The following is a 21,375-nucleotide window of genomic DNA, read 5'->3' on the forward strand; positions in this document are numbered from 1 at the left end:
AAATAGTTCATAAGCCAAAGAGGAGGTTTTTTTCTCTCAGATTTTCAAAGGAAATATTCAGCTTGTGTTCAAGACCAAGTATATGTGAAGCATCTCACACAAACTTACACGTTACTATTTCTTATTTAATAAGGTCTTCATCTCACATACTGAAGTCTTAGCATTTCCACTATGAATGCAAAAAGACAGGTAGTCTCTAGAATACAGACAAAAAAATATTATTTTTATTTTATATAATGATTCATCCAAAAAGAAGCAGAAATACTACCAAAGACCTGGGAGATAAAATCAGTTTTCTGAGGCTCATCACTATCTTAAATTCTAAAGCAATAACTTATATTTGGAACATTTCAATAAGCATAGATTTTTCAGGATAGACTAGATCGCTGTTTCACAGTGTCAGCTATCATTGCTATTCCTTGTCCATTATTGTAAATAAGACTGCAATATTGTATGAAAGGTTTATTCAGTCAGCCTAAAGGTTCATTACTGTGTTATTGCCTTTGTGGCCAGCAACAGTGCTAGCTAGAGACTTTCCATCAATTGTGATTCCAGGAAGGTAAGTACATACCAGAACATTTGTCCTGATGTGCACCAGTGGCAACTTGCAGGCCTTCATGTTATTATGCAGAAAAATAATCCCATTTTGCCCTTGACACAGTGGTACTGCATGAATATGTAAGCTAAAACAACAAACTAGAGGAACTGAAGTAATTCGGAAAGGGAAGCAAGGCAAAACGGCATGTCTGTGCTGTGTGAAAAGGGGTTTTAAAAAATCTACCATGCTTTGCAGAAGCCCTACTTTGTTTTCCCAGTTCTTGGAAAAGCATGAATATTCTATACTGTGAGTATACTTATAAATAATCAATAACTGTCTTATAAATTTTTACTAATACTTTTTATGAACAGCTAAACATGAGTTACCTACTTTTTTATAGACCAACAAGTGAATAAAATGCCTCATTTACTACAAAATGCATTTACTACTCATGTTTCTAAGTGTGCTTCTAAGAGCAACTGGGACATATCAGTACATTGCATGCTGTTTCTAAGCTCACGCCTGAGAACAGTGCAAATAGAACTGGGGGGCTCTAGTTCACTATCCCTGACAGAAATGTCCCTTAAGTTCTTTGTCTTAACATGGGGTGGCAGTAGGTGCAGCTGAGCTAAGAGCCTGCTGGCCACCCTTGCTCCTTCATCAGGTCTGACATCTTGGTGTGTGTTCCCACACATTCATTTTCTTTTTCTACCTGGAAATTTTGGCTGGATAATTTGGCAATTAATTTGGTTTATTTGGGGATGTTGGTGCCTGTGGCTGTCCCAGTTTTCTTACTGGAGTTTTGTCCCAGGAGTTACTGCGCAGCAGTAGGCACAGAAGTGGCGTACAGCTGGAAATCTATGTCACATCTCCCACACCACGTGCAGCTGTGGAGCAAATTCTCCAGAAGTTGGATGCAACAGAAGAACTTAAGGCTTGTGGTGCACATAAGACAGAGTCACCATGGACATACCCAGTGAGTTCAAACTGTCCCCAAAGTGGGTAAAGTATGCCTCCACAAACCTACACGCTGCACATGTGCAGTCAGCCTGACATCTCAAAGTCTTAATGAGGCACACACTGCTCATCGCTGCAGTGTGGAAACAGAATACTAGCCCTTCCTAGAAGTTTTGAACCTACTACAGGCATGTACAGGGATGTATAAGGCAACACTGAGCAGCAATGGCTCATCAGTTCTTCATGAAAGCAAGTACATTTGCATGATCAAGAAGCCCCTACAGTTTTGCACAGCACTACCCTCCAGGTCCACACTTCCCTGGAACTAGAGGTACGTTGGGTGCTGGGGTACATAAATCAGCAGGTTTCTTTACAGGTTATCATGTCACAAGTTGTCATGTGCTTATCTGAGATAACGAGATAATGGACTCTTAGCAGTACAAAGTCTCTATGACAGGCTTTAGATTTGTTTCAGGCTTCTAACTTGTCTATGTCCTGCAAAAGGTTTGGGCAACAGCTACCTTTCTGCCTGCAAAATCCTCTTAGGACAATGACTTTTGTAAAGGGTACACTATATGTGGTCTTAGTGGATGACTAATACAGTCATGAAAGGGAAGTCCAAAAATAGAAATCAACAGATATATACATGTTACTGTGCCTGTAAGTGTTTGCAGGTGCACAGTGCACTCAAAGGCATGTATAGGGACCATTGCATGCAGGGTGTTTAGCACAAATGCTCCATAGGTTTCCTGAAAGTGAAGCCTTTATATTCTCTCATGTGCAGAAGTAAAACTAATTTGCATGCAAAGCCCGGTAGTTCTAAACTTTTCCTGTCAGATACAATTTTACATAATGAGGACCTCTGTTTCTTCCAGATAGTCCGGCCTTCCTAGTCTGCTTTATGGAGAAAATTTTAGGTTTTGTTTTTTTAATTTTGTTCCAGCTAATGGCAAATGTTGCTTTATTATAGGGAATGACTCAACAGGTTTTCCCAAAGCTGTAAAAAGAAAATCCTCTCTGACCTTTTTTAACTAAGTACCTGTTAATCTGAACCACAGCTTCCTTTGCACTTACAGCTTCAGGAACTTTGTGCTATCCATACCTCAGGAGCTAAAAACTCCATGAGCTCCAGTGTTGTTTTACAAGCCCTGTGCTTGGTGCCTCTCTCTTCCCTGGCAGATTGCTGCTCTTGCTAGCCACCCAGTACTTGTGTTGCTCTGAGGTACGGCCCAATCCCACCCTCGGCTGGCTGCAGCCTAATCTATCATTTAAGGGCCAGCCTACACTGGGTGGCTGGCTTAAGCATTAGTCAACTATAATGATAAAAGTAAAGGCAAATGGCCAGCATAGTGAAACAGATAGGAACATATTTCCTTTTAGCGTACTGAAGGTAATTATCCCTCCCATTACAGACATGATACGCCTCATACACATTCACACAGAACTGTATGATATGATCTAACCAAGAAAACTAATAAATGCAAGTTTTTTAAATGGCGAGAAACTTCATAAAAGTTTTTAGCAACTTGACCTTAAAGTAAAACTTGAGTTCAGAGGTTTCTAATCTTAACACAAACGCACTCTGAACACACTTATTACAACTCTATTCCAAACAGGTATCTTGATACTTCAATTTAATAAGTTTTAACCGGTACATCTTGGTTTGTTTTTCTTGATTTGTTACAAATGTTTTGGATGTGTAACAACTGAAACAAAACTACACTGCATTTGAATGCCATGTGGATGAATATTTACTAAATCAAACCGAAAAATCAATAAAAAGTTCACAAAACTGCAAATTTATAAATGTGATTCTACTAACTAGGAATTGAAAAACCAAAACTACTTTGCACATGTGGGCCTCTAGTCCTAAAGCAAGTGCCAGTGTAACAAATCCTCAACTGTTTCAAACAGATGACATTTTTCCCAGGTACAGGCTATTTATTCAACAGATGAGGTTACAGTTCAGGACTTTTCAATGCAACAATTGCTTATAAGTAGCATTTAGTAGAACATCCAATTTAACTGTCTGTGGAAGACTAATGAAGTGTTGTGAAGCTCAACAAAAATTTTCATGTACTTACAAAGCTCTTTAACAGTTTTGATCTACATTTTGATCATATCTGATCTTAGTTTTAACCTAAATATGTGAGATACGATTTTTAAGTGGAAATCAACTAATCAGCATTAATCATTCATATTTGAAACTAGGCAAAACAGCATTTCTTTCCAAGTTTTTTCCATGGAATTTGAGGCTCATGCCAGAACACGGGGGTTCTGGGAACTTAAAGAAAAGCAAAGAAAGTCGTTAGCTCAAGAAGCTTGTCTTAGAAGCCCAACCTCCAGGCCATCGCTGTATTTCGTGGAGCCTGCAGAGTATGCAGCGGTGTGTTGCATCAGCAAAAGCTGAAAGAAACACACTGCATAAAACCTGTGGCTTTCAGAAGCATTTTTCTCCAAGTGTTTGCGTAACACTTAGATATCCTAGTGAGAGGTACTTACACAGAATGGATAAACAAATATGCTCTGGAATTTTAATAAGCAGAATTCCAGCCAGTGTGAGCTCAAAAGTTTGAGGAAAGCAAATTTTAATTTCTGAACTAATATTTGCCTTACAGTAATACATAGTTAATAGATATTGCTCTTTGGTTGTTAATAGAGTGTAACCACAGGGTACATGCTGCTTAAGTAGATTTAAAATGGTATTCGATTTACAACAGTTTTCAAAAACTTCACCTACACAAATGTATCTGCTTCATCTGTGGACATCTGTGTGATACGGCCTATGGTCCCAACTGCCTCAGAAAGGCTAAGGCTAAGTGATAACAAAGAATATCCTGAAATAATCCAGATCCTCCCTATTAGGTTATGCTGAAATAACAGCACAGCTTGTTTTTTTTTCAGGGTGTTTTCTTCAGCCTTCAGGCCCATTTGGAAACACCTCCCAATACTATGAAGCAATTTTGGCCTAAATGTCAATATCAATAGCAAACAGATAAGATCACCTGAATATACAATAGATTTGCTTCCTCTAGCTCTGCAGTTTGCAGCCACAGCATGCTTACCACCAGAACAATTACATTATTAACTACTAAATGAACATGACTGGAAAAAAGGGGATGTAACTTGCCTTCACAGGATTACGGAGAAGGATGCTGGGTCTAATTACCCAGAGAGAGAAGAACATGCCCCAGATGCCACAACCAGCTCAAACTTAATTTCACATAGCTGCACTTCTTACAGTCAGCTCTCCCTTTTCTTCACCCCTTATCTCCAGTATCTTCCCCAGATCAGAACCAGTTACTACTTATTCCAGATATGGCAAAGATGAGACAGGTATATCTTTTAATCCTTGAAAGGACTGTTCAGTAATAAGAGGAGAGAAATTTTCAGATTTAGAAAAAGAAAAAAAAAGGAGCCCAAACTCATTCTACCCTTTTCTGAACAAATTTAATAGTTTTTTATTTTCATAAATTAAGTGGCACTTCCACTTGTTTGGAGGCTCATCACATGCCCTGCGTCTAAAGAAAGCAAAGGAACCTGGTAAGCCAGCACAACAAATTCTAAGAATATTTGCTGTCTTTCCTGAATTCACAGAACTAAAGGATTATGTGTCATAGAATAACACAGAATCACTACTAATAAATGAAAGCTCACAATAATTGGACTTATTTTTGCTTTTCAATTTATGTTTTGATTTTTCTTCTGCCATAGGTTCATTGAATCTGACTTGCTATAAATTCCTTTTTCTTTTTCATGCTTGCCAACCACATTTTAAAATTACTATTACAAATTTTATTTTGTTCAGCTTTATGGTTTCCTTTGTAGTTTGCATTCATTGTCCTTGTTTCCCTTGTTATGGTCACTTCCATTTTTCATTCTCACATTTCCAATTTCCTTTTTGGTATCCCAGTATCACTTTGCCTTGCTCTCTGTCTCCTTGTGTCTAATCCATAATCCTCTTTTATCGTCTCTCTTTTAAATTCTCCTCTTTACTATGGGTATGATCACATTTCACTTGCCCCAGCCTGTTCTCCTTCCTCTTCTGCCTCATCTTGGTACTTTCACTCTCATTTTTATTTGTACATTGCTCCTTCCTCATCTGTCTAAATCTACCTCGTCATGTATCTTCCATCCTACCAGATGTGGCACTGACAGACAAATATGTGGGCCTGACACCTGGACCATATTTTCATTTAATATTGTACTGGTCCTAAAAACTTCTCTGAAGGACATCAAGAATGGTAACAGGAAAAACTGATGAAAAATTTGTGATACCTTCTTTTGATTCTCACACCCATCTTTGCAAAGGAACAAAGTTTAGAGTCCTTAGAACAGGCAAGATATGGGAAGAGCCTATGTAAGACTAAAGTCTGGGATTTGTGAGCCTCACAGGCCAGTGACAACCCACTTGGTTACATTCTACAGGATGGCAATGTACTGTTCAAAGCTGGCACTGCAAGTTCAAAGACATGGACACAAGAACCCTCATGGATTTCAGTCAAAACTTACCCTATCTGTCCTAGCAGTCAACTGTTTATTAGGCCAGTACTACAGGACCTAACTGGTTTCACTCTTCTTGGAGCTCATCAGCTGTAGGTAATGGCCTAAGAGACTCAGGAGCAACTGCAGTTTCACTAATCTTCACATTCTGTCTAGTCTTCCTTGGTACTTTCCCTGGTTCCTTTTGGATGTGAGTGCTACCACGTATTGTAGCCAGCACTTTAGAAAGTTATCACAGTAACATAAAAAATTTTTACACTGCCTTGAATTACATATTGAGGAGATTTTCCTTGTCATATTTTGCATATCTGTTGACATATTTGACACTATATAATCTCAGAAAATTATCCATCCTTTCTCACCTGTTCTAGAAAACTACAACAGGTGAGATATAGAACAGCACCTTCACCCTAAAATAATCTCTGTTTCTTAGTTATATGGCTTTGTTCAATAAATCTAAAATGTCCAAACATTATAGAGCTGAATTGACCTGTGTTCTTTAGCTTGTAGATCAGTCATATGAAAACACACATTTTCAAAAAACTCATCTGCTACAACTCAAGTTCATGAGAGGAATTTATGTATCCACCTGCACTCAATCAATTATGCATTTATCTGTGCTTCAAGAACAATTTTTATCCTGCATGTACTCTCTCAGTCCTTTCTGAGATTATATGTTTGTCTCATCCACCAACATCATGATGCTTTTGATGAAAAAAGCCCAAGTTTCCAATCTCTAACAAAATCTGAAATGAGCCAAGCTTCAAACAGTTCTGAGTTTTACTCAGATTTCACAGAAGCCAAACATGAAGCAGGGTTCCTCTCCTACAGAGAAGTCTGTACCTACATCTTCCCAGCTATGTAGTTATGAAAATACATCTAGGGCTGCACAGGATATGAAGGAAAAATCTGAAACAAATGAGAATTCCAATGCATTTGATGATGGTGCAATGGTCAGAGGAGATGCCAATGATGACAGTTGAACGTCCCTTTGCCTTCCCAGCCCCCTTCATATATTCTCAGGCATAGGATGACAAAGGGAAGTCCACGGGTCACATGAATAGATATTGTTGACATATTACCCTGTCCAAATTACCTTCTTATTCCAATCAAATCACCCATCAATTCCTTACTCAGAGGTAACTTTTTCTCATAGGCCTACCAAAACTCAACTACATTTACTAACTCTATGAAGAAGAAAGATTAAATACAAGGACACAGGTACCAATGCCTGCGATGTCACTTTTCAAACAGCATACCATAAAGGTAGAGTAAATCCACAACACCAAACAGCATGTTTAAATTAGGAACAATTACAGACTGATAATGAATAGTAATATTCCACATGAAGCCCTACGTGGCCTGGGAGATAATTGTTCCAGAAATGCACTAATCGAAAGAAGAGGAAGAATATCACTAGGTGGACCTACACAACCGAATGATTTGGTGTGGTGATCTTTCTAAGAAATCCAAACATGCTTCACTGTATGGAACTGACTGAGCAGCACAGAGTGATTCTTAGGCAAAATACACAGAGGTTGATGGAAACAAAACCCAAACCTCCGAGATGTCTAGAGTTTCTAGGAAAGAGGACAAGGAACTAGCCCTTAATAAAACTGCCGTACTGAATATCTATTTTTTTCTATTGTTTTCACACAGTGCAGAGAAGATAAAGCACAATGTAGGTAACACTTCAGGTGTTACTGTTGCAGCAGGAGTGAGAGACAAAAGTAGTTTTGAGGCTCACTATATAAATCTGTTGTGGCAACATTAATACAAATGGATATTTAGCTTTAACATAAATGTACACCTTGTTCTTCAAAGCCTTGTGACACAGTCCACCTATTCCAGAAGGGTGGCCAGCTGCATGCAAGTGGATCCCTTCCGATCTATAGCCCACATTTGGCTTTGAAGAAGAAATAAATTTGTCCATTTTCTGGATCTGTAAGCCTCAAAAAGGCCAAAAGAATGTGTTTGTTAAAGGAGTTTATAAAAGATACAAAATAAACCAAACTACTCAAAGCATTTTGATTTTTTGACTGAAAAGTACTTCCAACTAAACGCGCATTGCCTTTATGTCCTCTGCCTTATTCTGGTTTCAAATATATCTTTGGTTACATGCCCTCATTTGTACCTTATTTTTGGATCTTCTGGAAAAAGAATTGTCAAAAATCTCAAAAAGGGCTTTGTCTTTTCTGCATAACTGTTCCTGAAGAAGAAGGTGGTAGCTAGTCTTATGAAGTATAAAGAGTTTTCATAGTGAAAAATGTCTTCTCCTCTTATCAAAACAGTCTGGATTCCTGCTGTCTAGGTGACATTATGCATGCTTGTTAACTTCATTCCTCATGATGATGGTGAAGTCCTTTTGCCTCATCACCCCTCTCTATTTCTCTGAGGTTGTGTCTCATACTATAAAATGGCAGACACCTAAGGAGTTCAAACTGACAAGTAAACCAGCCTCTTTTAAATCATTAGAGCAAACATTAGATCTTACATTTTAGTCCATGGCGGTAGACGTGAACCTAAGTTTGAATACCACTGCCTTACTGGTTGGCCTTCACCTATTTCCAAAGCAAATTTTAAGGATGTGAGATTTCTTTCAAATAGTTACAAAGAACAGAAAATTCTGGCAGTATTCTGACCAAGATTTTTGGTAGATGAAGTTGTCAATGTAAGAAAGATGTCTGGATTTAAAAGAAAAGTATCATTAGCACATGATGAATATGTTTTCAAGGCCAAGTGTCAGATTTGCAGATATCACACAAAAGCTTATCTAACCGATACTGAAAGCACATTACTGCTTTCTAACACATGCTAAACACAAATTTGATTACTGATATGTATGTGCTGATACATGCAAGATGAAGAAAATGATTGTATGTTTCCTGAAATAGGCATACACAAGAACATGCTATAAGTGCATGCTTTGCTATGCTATGCTATGCTACATGTGGCATCCAGCTTCTGATTCTGCTGACATATGTCCTCCTATAGAAAAACTTACAACATTCCTAGCTAATTCACAACCTCTTTAAATCAAATTAGGTCTTTTATATGGGCTATGTGCAATCATCTTATGCATACAAATAATGTGTCCTTGTCCTTCTCCACTGCTCCAGCAGGATCACTCACATGAAGGAAAGTAGGCATTTGTGATGGAAGTGCTTGGCAATCATGCTGAAAGCTCTTTAAGGATTTGAAAATATTTCAGTTAGTAGTATCAATTCAGTTAATAGCAACAACTATACCACATGAACTGAAGGCCTTAATGCAAATAGGAGGAATGAACTGCATATTATAAAAACCCAAAAATGAGTGCAGAGCCAAAAGGGGAAAACTGTAGGTAAGGTTTTTGAGGATTTTTTAAGTATTGGTAAAGGCTCTTTTTATGTAAGATGAAGTAATTCTAGACCACACTTGTTAAAGAGAAAGCGTTATTCTGGCTAATTACAAAATGGGTGAACCCCATGGCATGTCAATCTATTGGAATCTGCCAGAAAGCGATTAACAGTCCTCTCAGATCAGACCTATTTGCTGAGTTGCTACACTGGCAGTTATTCTAAACTAACTAACTAACTAACTCATCTGTGGAGCGGCAGGAATTAATATTTTATGACTTGTAACTTCCAATGCACATTTTGTAGATAGATTTATTTTGTGTTTATAGTTGGAGACAAGACTGATTTACCTATTGTGTTACTTACAGAAGTGGTAATGATGTACATCTTAGCAAACGACCGGGCCATTCTAGCACACTTCACAGGAATGCTTTGTTGTGTATAGGAATGTCATAATTGGAGAATTTGCAATAGGTCACCTCTAGTAATTACATGCTTCATTACTTTCCTTTCTCTGTTTATAGATTACATCATCTGTTTGGTGATACATTAAGTTATCCTTCTGTACTGGCCACTAGAATTTTCCCAGGGTGGGAAAAAAACCAGACTAGCTGCACTTTCACATCTTGGGGGATCGTAAGATATTAATTGATTTTTAATCCAATGACAATACCAGTTTTCTGGTGAAAATTGTTCTGCCTCTTTTATTTTGAACAATTTCTTTTCATCATCATTGGAAAGAACAAGTAAGTACAAAATATTTGGGAAAAAGCAGCTGTGAACAGGGCGAAAAATCTATCATGTGCAGAAGACTTCCCAGGCACCCGGGAAGGAGGAAATGTATTGCATATAGGATTCTAGAAAAGAAAATATATTCTCAACATTTTAGGGGATATGTTGATTCCTATTCCTTCTCAATAAAATTGGAGTGTTGAAACATAAAACTTCAGAATTAATCTAATCAAAGAATACTGCAGATGACAAGACCTTGAAGGATGCACAAGAATTTTAGAAAAAGAGTAATTAAATCCTAGGTCTACAATATCATGGCAGGATGTCTCTTGAGGTTGAATGCCTAATGACTTTTAGTTATCTTTATGAAGATAGTCAGTTAGACCACTTTTTTTTTAAACTGAAAGTTATTTTGGGGCTCAAAGACATTAAGGACTTGTGTGATTGTTGGGAAAATGAAGTCTAAACTTGAAAAATTGTGCATAAATTGCTATTTTTATGTCTTCATTCTTGGAAAAGGTTTCCAACAAAGTAAATTACTCAGCTGTTCACAGTAAAACTCGTAGCTTTTGTTCTAATCAGATAACTAGATCCTGATGTCATAGACAGGCTTCCAGTGGATGCCAATCTGAATATGATTTGACGGCACTCTCTCAGTGTACATAACACAAACCATGCACTTGTGCTACACTAAGAAGTGTGTCAGGTGCGAGTTTTTATCCCACCCCTACTCTGTTCATTACTAGCGGGGCTGCATCTGAAGTACTGGATTCAGGTCTGGGCGGTCCACTTCAAGAAAGATGAGGAGAAACTAGTGAACATCTGCAAAAAATGTGCTAAAATACGTAGTGACCTGCAGCCTATATTTGAAGACGAGAGTTTGAGACAGCAGGGCTAGTTTAACCTTTTGAGAAGAAATCTAAGGAGTAATCTAATACCTGCATACAACTATCTGCAGGGATGTTAGCAAGGTGTTAGGGCCACACGCCAGACCCTATGAAGGGAATACGGCCCCAAATAGCAGACACTGATGGTGGGGTGGGGGAAGCTTCCAAACGTTTTGCTGGACCCCATATAGATGGTTAACTATCCATTATTGGAGGTTTTCAGACTTGGCTAAACAAAGCTAAACAAGCTTATCTTAGCATTGACAATAATCCACTTTGAGAGGCTGGTTCCAACCCATATGAAACGTGACATTCTCCAAACAGCTGTGAGCCCTCTTGCATTGAGGGCGGTGAAATGGAGTTTAGTATTACGAGCACTTCCAGAAGCAGTGCATCAGAAATCAGCATACTGGCCTCCATGCCAAGAAATAGTGTAAGTGTAGGATCATAGCTGGAAGCACAGCTGTAGTCCACTAACTCCGTCTCTGAGAAATCACCCCTTTTGAGATGGGACGTTTTATTGCCTTTAAAATCTCTGTACATTTGTCATGAAAACTTTCTGCTCATTAATGCAATGTTTTCAGAACTAGGATGATCTAAAATGGTTTTAAATCCGTATTTCAATGTAAAAAATTTTACATAAGCTTCCAAATTATCCATGCAATTCTGTACAAATAATTTTTATTTAAAAATAAATAATTTTAAATTATTTGCCCTTAATTCCTGCCTTTAAATTCCTGCAAAAAGTCCAGGACTCAAGTGTTTGTGTGAACTGTAAACCAGAAAAATTTCTGATCAGATCACCTTCAATATTTCCTTTTGATCTTGAAACAGTTTTAGAAAAGTTCATCTTACTTTCAACTTTTTTTACTACAAAATGATGCACTGTGAAACTTCATGAGTTTGAGTCAGCTTGTGGCTCACTGCAAGAGATGGTTGCTGGGCTGTGTTAAAATAGTCTTCACTTGTAAAAATAAGAAAGACCTGCCCTGAGCATTGAAGCATCAAATTGACCTCTAGCTAAATGCACAACAGTGTGACTCTGTCCTGAACCTACAGGCTCAGACTGACCCACAAATGCAACTGTACCCTCTGCTTCCCTGGAAAGCCTTTTTTTAATTCCTGAATATTTGCTGTGGACAAAGTAAGAGTTATGAAAGTGGTAAAAGCTAAAAAGGTAGAGTGGAAACACAATATTCAATTAATTTTTTTTCTCTAGTGTCATAAAGGGCATAAAGCAAGCTTTTTATTATTACAATTTAATAGTACACTCATTCAGGAAATTAGATACTGCTGAAAGACTGAGAGTGATGCCATACTAGGAACAAAACCAGCTGAGTCTTTCAGAATTATCTGGCATACTTAACGACCTGATTTAATCTTAGATTTTATAAAAGAGACTGCCACTGTCCTATTTGAAGTCAGTACTGCTTTCTGTCTTTAACAGGTGAGCACAAGCATGAAGTTTCCCTTTGTGAACAGGGTGATGCCAAAGAGCAAAGAGAGCTAGCTATCACTGCACTGGAGAAAGATACATTTGAAGCAAAGGAAAGTAAATAAGAAGATATGACAAGCCTAGCATATGAAAGTCAGGCAGACTTAAAAATAAGAATAAAATCTGCTTTCAGCACTATTGTCCAGGGACAGGCTGTGAAATAAGAAGTTACCAACTGTTTATTAGTTCTGAAATCTGTTCTGTTTTCTAGCCCTCTGCTCTTCTGTTCAGTGATTAACTAAAAATTAAACCTTTTCCCACTCTCCAGCAAACAGAAGTCTGGTGCTGTCAGTGTTCTTCTTCACTCCACACACTTACTACTGGAAAATGGTAAGTAAGGACACCTGTGCATGGCTGCACACACTCCCCTTTGGACGATGATCCCTTTGCAGCAATGCCACTGCTCTCTCCATTGCTCTGCTAGAAATGAGGGTAAGGAAAGGCATCAGAAAGTGACCATCTGTTTGGCTGACCTAACAGGGCAGGTGGTCCTTCTTTCATCCATATGGTCACCTTTCTATCAACTACAGGCTGGGCAGGACTCAGTCACCTTCTTTTAAAACAAAGAAAAACAAAATGTGGCAGAAACATTCTGTACGTCATTGGACCAAGACGTACAAATCTTACCCGCAACCTCCCTCCTTAACAGTTCTCTCATATTTTTATTTTGAAGAAGTGTTGCTAGACCCAAGTGTTTTTGTGCTCATAAGAGGGAGTGATTTGGGAGGCAGAGGTTAAATGACAGAGAGACGCTGACCCAGAGTAAAGGGAAGAGAAAAGGAAGATACATACTCCTGGGGACAGGGAGTGGTGTTGCAGAAAGGAACCAGAGAAGAGAAATCCTTCTTTTTTTATAGGTGTTTGAAGAGGTCAGGCAAGCATTTGACTTGAACTACCAAAGTTTGGAGGTTCATCCATTACTCGCTTTTCAACAGATAAACCCTTTGTCCAAACCTGATTTAAGTTAAATTTCTCTACAGAGATTTATTCTTTAAGATAAAGTTTTCTCCAACACAATGTTGTGCTTTAAACTGAAAAAGCCCAAATTTTTCTTACAGATGTCCTCAAAATAATTATTATTCATGGAACAGTTTTCTACAGTTTGATTACATTATATATGCCATTTTCAAATGTGAATTTTTGTTACTAGTCAAGCTAGGATTAGGACATACCAACTCCATCTGCTAAGGAAACACACAGGCATGCACACACTGTTTAGGATGCATACACATTTGTGCATAGCTACACATTGCTCTCTGAGAAAAAGAAATATATACTCTGATATCATAAAAACAATAACCCTCTAGTGTGCATAGTTTACAGTGGCGTTGAAAGGTGTAAGTAGCACATCATTTTAAGCACAGACTATACTCATCATATAGGAAGCTTTATCAGGCATGACCAACATTCTAGTTTATGTTCACCCCACTGAGTTGGCCTGTAATTCATTATCATCTCATGTCTGAGAGCCTAGATGTGTTTCCTAGTCTCATTCCAGTTTCAATTGCCTGTATCGCTGTCATCACTCCTGCCTCAAAATTGCCAGTTTTTTGAACTGGCTCAAAAAAACCTCAAAAAAGTTTAGAGAAAGCTATCAACAGAAAGCTGTGCATACAACTTTTGAAAATCTAGTTCTGTTCTCATTCCTAAAGGTAGCTTATGCAGTTACAAAACTGAGGCTTGTTTGTGAGACTAAAAAAATTCCTGCTTGGATAATGTCCAAAGGAAGATTTCTTCCATATGTCCAGCCTAGGTTAAATGTCTAGAGCTGATCTTTTTTTCTTTTGATAGCACTAAGTTTCGAAAATCTCAATGACTGTAAACAGAAGCAAACAACAAAACCCCAAAAATATCCAAAATACCTAGAAAAAAATTAACTCCCCATCTAAATAAAACATTTGTACACTACAGAAATAATAATACTAATATTGTGATATCACCTTTTATTCTATCCAAACAGAAGTGCTTACTTCAATGACTATTTACTTTTCATGTTATGTAGGAAAGAGGTACACAATTATAACAGAAAAGAAAATTTATAACTTTGAGAGAAAAACTGGGGCGTCAGTGTGATCACGATGTAGAATGTATCATCATGATTGTAAAAGATGAGGTGAAAGGACCATCTAGCCTCATATTCTGCCTCCGGCTGTGCCTAATGACAGCTGACCAGGAAAAACTAGTAAACACAGTGCAAACATGTAGTAAGACTTCTATTCTACCTCTAAATATCAATGGCTCTGGGACTGCTTGAGTCCATACAGGATTTTGTATACCTCTATATACCTCCGTCATCTCTCTTCCAGCCTGCAAAGTCCTTATGATAAAAAGCTCTCCCTTATTTCTGTCATCCTTTTCTCTACCTTTACTAATTCCACTGTATTCTTTACAAAACAAAGGGGAACAGAACTGTTACAGTTTTAAGGAGATGGGGGTACCAAAGACTAAGTTGAACCTGAAGAGCCTTGACAAACATTGTTTGAAATTTATCAGAAAAAAATTCAGTTGTACCCTTTGTGCTGTACCCTTACACACAGTACTCTAAAATCAAATTTTGTTATCTTTGCTCACCATTATTGTCTTTTATTAGTTCATGCTTACCATTTTAGACAGCAGAACTACTCCCCAGAATATACAGACCTTATTGCCTATTTCAATTTACAGTGTCTTTGATATAATTGCAATTATAAAACAACACAAGCAAAAGGTTACTCACTTGTATTTATCTTCTGAAGTGAAATGTGCTTTTCCAGCTGTCTACGAAGTTTCACCTCTGCTCCATATTTACCAGTAGTGCCATTATCAGCCAAAATAAAATGAGAATGCATACTGTTGAGCACTGTCAACTTACTCATGGGATTGGACATTGTCTGGTATGGTCGGACCACCTGAATTTTTGAGACAGAGGAAAAACAAAGTCTTAAAGAGAGAAGACATCTGAACTAAATCAATTATAAGATAACAGCTGACAAGATGATACAAAAGAAAAATACAAAATCAAAATGAATTGAAGTATTGCACTCAAACACTGTTGTCCTCTATACATAAAGTAGAAAATAACCTGAGCACTTAAAGCAGTGTGGCCACTTCTTGTAAACACTGACCTTTTAGACACTGACACTGCTTAAAGGGTTTTGCATGTAATGTGTTTCAATAGCATCAATGACCACTGTCTCGGTGTTAAGTTCAGCTAATGGTCAGTCCTCCAAAGATCTGTGTGACTACACACATGCCGCAGACCCTGTCCGCTGCTATCTTTCAATAGCATTGCTATTAATATCTCATCTGATCAAAATCTTTGATCTCTCCTTCACAAACCCCATCGAGCACCATGTCCCCTGTCCTAGCTCCTTCAGAGCCACGTGCACCGGAGTTCCTCTGCAGATATGCCAATACAGGTGAGTTCCACTCTTGAAGAGGTGTGTACCAGTTCCAGTTTAATGGAAAAAAAAACTACTGCCCCACTCTTAGCATAGTATAAAAGCAGTTATTTGTGTTCACAACAGCTTTAGAAAGTTTACATTCAATGAAGAGTTTGCTACACTTCCTTTGATTTGTTTTCATGAGAAGAAACTCTTCTGCAGACAGAGGAAGTTGTTGCAGAACTATCTCACCCAGAGCCTCTAGACAGACCAAATAATAGCACCGGCCACATTTGGCTATCAGCTACTTTGGTCCGTCTTCAGCCACATAAGTAAGACTGTACTGATGTGGCAAAAGAACTGGTGATGTGTCAAGGGATTCTGGCTGATCATTCAAAGAGATGTGCTAGAAGTATTTTTCCCTGCATTATTCAAATATGTCTTGTCATTTTGGAAACACAAAACTCCTGAAAATTTGTAAAATGACATCCCAGCTGAAGAAATACTGAAGCGACTTGCTACAAAATTCAGCTGAGCTGTGCTTCAGCTGCAAGGAATTTTTTTCATAGCTCTGGTGGTAATTTTGCAAATCTAACGAAATCTGGTGCTTTTTAATGCACAGAAGTGTAGAAGCAAGTTTTGACAAAAATGCTTGCAGACAGAAATATATTAACTTAATAATTTCTTCCTAAGCTTCTTTCCATTTTTGTTATTCTAAAGAGTTCTCTAATTGAGGCATAATTCTTTATAAATCATATGCATCAGTAATTATTTGGCCAGAGATATCTTTCCCTATTATTTCCACTTGCGAATGCTTGCAGCACTTTGGTTAACTCTTGGATGGCAACGGGAAACCCACAGACTCATTTTGCTGTTATAAACTGCCACACAGAGGGTACTCTGTAAGCCTTTTGTTCGTCCTGCAAAAGGGAGTTAATAGGTCTGAGACAACCAAGATGGCAGCTTGCCAACAGCAAGGCAGTGCACTCCACTGTGAGAACAGGTGATAGCTTTGGCTCAAGTTTCTTTTATACTGTTTCCTTTGGTGCCCCATTCATAAACCATTTATTCTACAGGCTCATATAGCTTAAAAAGTATCAATAGACTGCTGGGATGTGTTTGTTGACTAGCTTCTACAGACACAGAAACAATGAGTCCCATGCTAGTCAGAAAGAAAAAGAAGTTTCTTTCTCACACGCCTAAGAATCAAACAAAATCAGACTAAACCAGTTACAGATGTTTTAAACTGCCTGCCCCACCTCTCAATATATAGAGTGCACCCGCCAGCCAGATCCAGTAGAAGAGGAATGACTTGAGTTGCCTGTCCATTGTATGATTACAAATTGCTGCGCATGCATTTCTTCTAGCAGCTTGTGGTTTGTCCCTGTGAGCCACAGCTTAAAACTTTCTAATGGTGACAGCTTGATCTGCAGTTCTAATGAGCTGCCACACCAAAGGCGCAGCACACTGACAGTAATGCTGCTGCAGGGCAGATTAGAAGACTACACTTTGGTTCTGTGTCTGCTGTTTAGCTACAAGGTGAATCTTATTATTAATCAATTTTGTGGATGTAAAAATGAGAATACAATTATGTTCAATTGAACTGTTCACAGCATGCACAGTTCAACAGCTGAAATACTTTTTTTAAATAATAAATAATAAACCCACACTGTCAGAGTCTTTTCCTGATTAAAGTATAAAGAAAATCTTGAGGAAGGCAAGAAAATCCTAGGCTTTGAGGCTGTTTTCTTGAGGCGAATTGCTTTTCCATAACACTCAGCAGATTTTCATTTTCTCACTCCTGCAGTTCCCATTCCTTTGTTCTTTTCAATCCCTTACATTTTACAAGGAAGTTAAAAGGTCGGGAAAACTTTGACTTTAATGTCTTTTCATCCTCCTTCTGCATTGAGAAGAGAGAATAATGTCCCCTGGCATCTTCCTCTGCAGAGCTGAAAGGAAGCATTTATGCTTAAGACAACCCCTCTAAATATAGGTTAATGAACGTGACAGCAGCCACACTGTGAAGCAGTACTTGCGCCGTATGGGCTGAGGGCATTCTGTCAATAGCTGAGGAGCTGGACTAACCTCAGCAGTTGCATTTGCACCCTGAGATGGGAGCAAGCTTGAATTAAAAGCACTGTTACACTCTGTTTACATTCCCCATGGGCATGTGACACTCAACATAGGGACAGCACTTGAAAAATCTCTCAGGGTAACTCACCATGGGACAATGAGCATGCGTGTGTCATGGGATCCAATGCACGAATCTAAGCAGTCTAGGTGAAGGCAAAGAATTTACAACAAACTTAATGTGTTCACAGTAGTGGCAGAGAAAGAAAGAGATGCGTGCTTTGCTTCTCAAAAAGTAGTAGCTGTTGTTCAAATTAAGCCTTCTCTTCAGCCTCACTGTTCTGGGGTACACCAGGGAATAGAGTAGATCCTGGTTTAATTTAGAGGATCCTGCAAGCATCATGGTCCAAATCCTCTGGATATGCCACAAAAATGTCAGTCCCCAGCTTCTCCCCAGGCATGCTTCCCACCTTGTCGTTTGCAATGAGAGCGCTGATTCTTTTTTCCTTACACCTTTCCTTCAAGCAATTATTTCCTGATCAAGCCTACAAGGGGTCTCTGATACTTTGACACTGGATAAAAGTTAGAGTGAAACAAACTTGTGACCTATTTGTGGTTATTCATGTTTATTTCCCCATCAAGTTGATTTATTCTCAAAGAATAACATCTTTCTGGAAGGATAATTGCAAAATATCTACCAAAACCATGTCAAAATTGGTAACAAATCCAAAACCAATAAAGTAATCTACACTTATTAATTAGTTGCCGCAGATTTGTAACTTTTATTGTTATTCTGAAACCTGCAGAAAATAATTAAAGCAAAGCATTATCTGTCTGACACTGTGAAAACAAAGAAGTATGAGAGACAGAAGGAAGCGGTCTCATCCTATAAGCTGATGTTGTTATTCAGATTACTATGAAAGAACGAAAAGGAAACGTGTAGCCCATCTTCACAGTCTGATGTATGTGTTGCCTGGTACACATACACAGAGCAGGTAATACAAATGCTGGTGTTTCTGTCAAGACTCACCGGAACGAGGTTAAAAGATAGCAGTTTACAGTTGTGAGTTCTGGCTACATACCTACCAAGCTTGACAGCTATATGATTTTTTTATATATATATATAAACGCCAATTCTTGAATGCACACTTTTTCTGGTTTGGATAACCTTTGGTAATCTCAGGGAGGTAGGCAGTATTCTGAAAATGAATAGGACTTGGTACTAGAAGAGTGGAGTCCTTTATAATGAAGCATATAGTGATGGGATCAGGGAGATGGGAGTGGCAGGACTTGGTGTGTTGATGAAAATAAGCCTTGCTCAGTTAGTTCAGCTGTAATACAAACAATTCCAGTTCTTTAAGCTTTAAGCTTTCCTCATTGATTATGTTTTCTGTACCTCCTGTTTGCTCTTATGTACTTGACTTGTCTTATAAATAGACATTGGCCTCACCTGTGGCCAATGCCATAAATCAGTCCTGTTACTAGATTCCAGCATAATACTAATTTTTCTGAAACAGCATAGAGATGTGATGTAATTGAGTTGTTAACTATTAATAATTACCTGGTGACCCACTACAACATGGAAGGACTTCACTTTTCCAGGAGAAGTTTAGTCCATTATTGCCCAGGGATTTTGAGACGTTCATGCTAGCACTTGCTCCATGACAGGCTGACTTCCAACTTCTCTGCTGTGATCCTGCCCTCCAAAGTGCACACAACCTTCAAGCTTTTGTTTCCTCCCTATTCCAACATCCAAACTGATACTGAAAAAAGCTGAGGATGTAACTGAGCAAGTAGGGCAATACTGCAGAGTTCTGATGCGAGTACCATTTGAGCATTCCAGAAAAAACTTTGCTAATGACATGTTCTCACCTCAAGTTACAGTTATAAAATTCAGCAAATGCACTAATATAAAAAATGGTTACTCTGAAACTGCAGTCTCTAATAGATCAGAAGCATTATCATCTAGAAACAGACTGAGAAATCCAGGGCTTATTTTTCAACAAAATAAATATCTAATGATGTTTGGATTTAATTTATATTTAATCCAATATAAATACAGATTTTATATAAAAATGGAAAATATTTGCTCCTTATTTATATGATTTTATCTGTATAGGAGAGTAGATTTCAAGTAGAAGTAAACATACTCATTGCTTGGGTTTTACTAAATTTATTTTTCCTGAATATTGTGAGTAGTACAAAAGAACAGGCTTCTGCTGTTAGTGAAATCTGTAAAGAACATTGGCAATGACTGTGCTTCCAGCATTTATGTTCTAGGAAGTAAAAAACGTAACTTATTCTGGAACAGAGAGCATGAAAGGGGTTGATAAGTGTGTGTGTGTGTGTGTGTATATAAAATAAATATAACATATATATCTAATATAATATAATAGATATATTATACATTAAAGTATATTCAATATGTTATATATGAAATACTGTTTAATAAATATATATTATATATTATATATTATATATAAAATAAATAATAATAAATAAATTTGCTGTGAGACAGTAGGTTTTTTCTCACACTTTGCTTTTATGTAGCACTTTTAGCTGTTTATGCACAAATATACAAAGTAGGCTTATATTTTGGGTTGTGCATTCTGCTGAACATTCTAAATGATAAAAGAAATCATTCTAAATGATAAAAGCTGACCCTTATTTCTTCTTTTTCATTGGCTAAAGCCTTTGTTAAAAATAACAAGTATTTCACTTTTGCCAATATTTCTGCTGAGCTTCAGTTTTGCTATACTCCAGTTGTTGAGTGTAACCAACAGGTCAATGAAGCAATACAGGGAGAGAAACACACTATAATCCAAGGCTATAAGAGTAGTCTAAGGGAGACAAATAAAATGGAAGAAATTTGAAGGGAATTTAGGAACTTCTTATGGCAACTTGCTGCATTCATGTATGTAAGGATTTTTACAGCATGTCATGGGTTTTGCAGTGATTCAGCATAGCAGCACAGAGCTGAATTTTAGTTTCAACTTGTTCAGTAAGAAAAAGGTTGGATTTTTCCCCCTCAAAACTTTAATTACTAACAAATGTATTCTATTAAGTTACTAGGTTATGTACTACAGCATCTTGACTGACCAATGACATATCACAGTATGCTGGAAATGTCCTTCTCACTAAGTTGCACAATAAAAGTGTATTTTGATTTAAGTCTCAAATACTGGGTTCTTTGGGCTACAAATGAAATTTATTTGAATGATTTCATTGAGCAAAAGGAAAATACTAAAATCATGTCCACTTCGTAATCTAGGCACTGTTACTACTGAGGTGACTAAGAATTAAACCCAAATGAGGACCGAACAGTCTCTGAAAGGAAAGACATGCATGCTATGAAGACTCACAAAGTGCACTCCTTTAAAAGGAAGAATGGCTCTCTATGTAGGAAGTACTTTATAGTCGAAGTTTTCTACAAGACTGAGCAAGCCACCCTACATCCTCAGTTCTGTAAGAAAACTGGAAGTAAGGCAACTAA

At 37.8% G+C, this 21,375-nt stretch overlaps 1 protein-coding gene across 1 annotated transcript in view; it reads right to left on the reverse strand.

The window, feature by feature from the left end:
* Positions 1-21,375, reverse strand: part of TRPM3 (transient receptor potential cation channel subfamily M member 3) — a 285,325-nt gene that overhangs the window by 110,993 nt on the left and 152,957 nt on the right. Inside the window, exon 6 of the mRNA XM_040580618.1 lies at positions 15,167-15,338. Coding sequence (XP_040436552.1) covers positions 15,167-15,338 — 172 coding nt within the window. The remainder of the gene's footprint in view (positions 1-15,166; positions 15,339-21,375) is intronic.

The sequence above is a fragment of the Falco naumanni genome, chromosome Z (assembly GCF_017639655.2).
Source record: "Falco naumanni isolate bFalNau1 chromosome Z, bFalNau1.pat, whole genome shotgun sequence".
NCBI lineage: Eukaryota > Metazoa > Chordata > Aves > Falconiformes > Falconidae > Falco > Falco naumanni.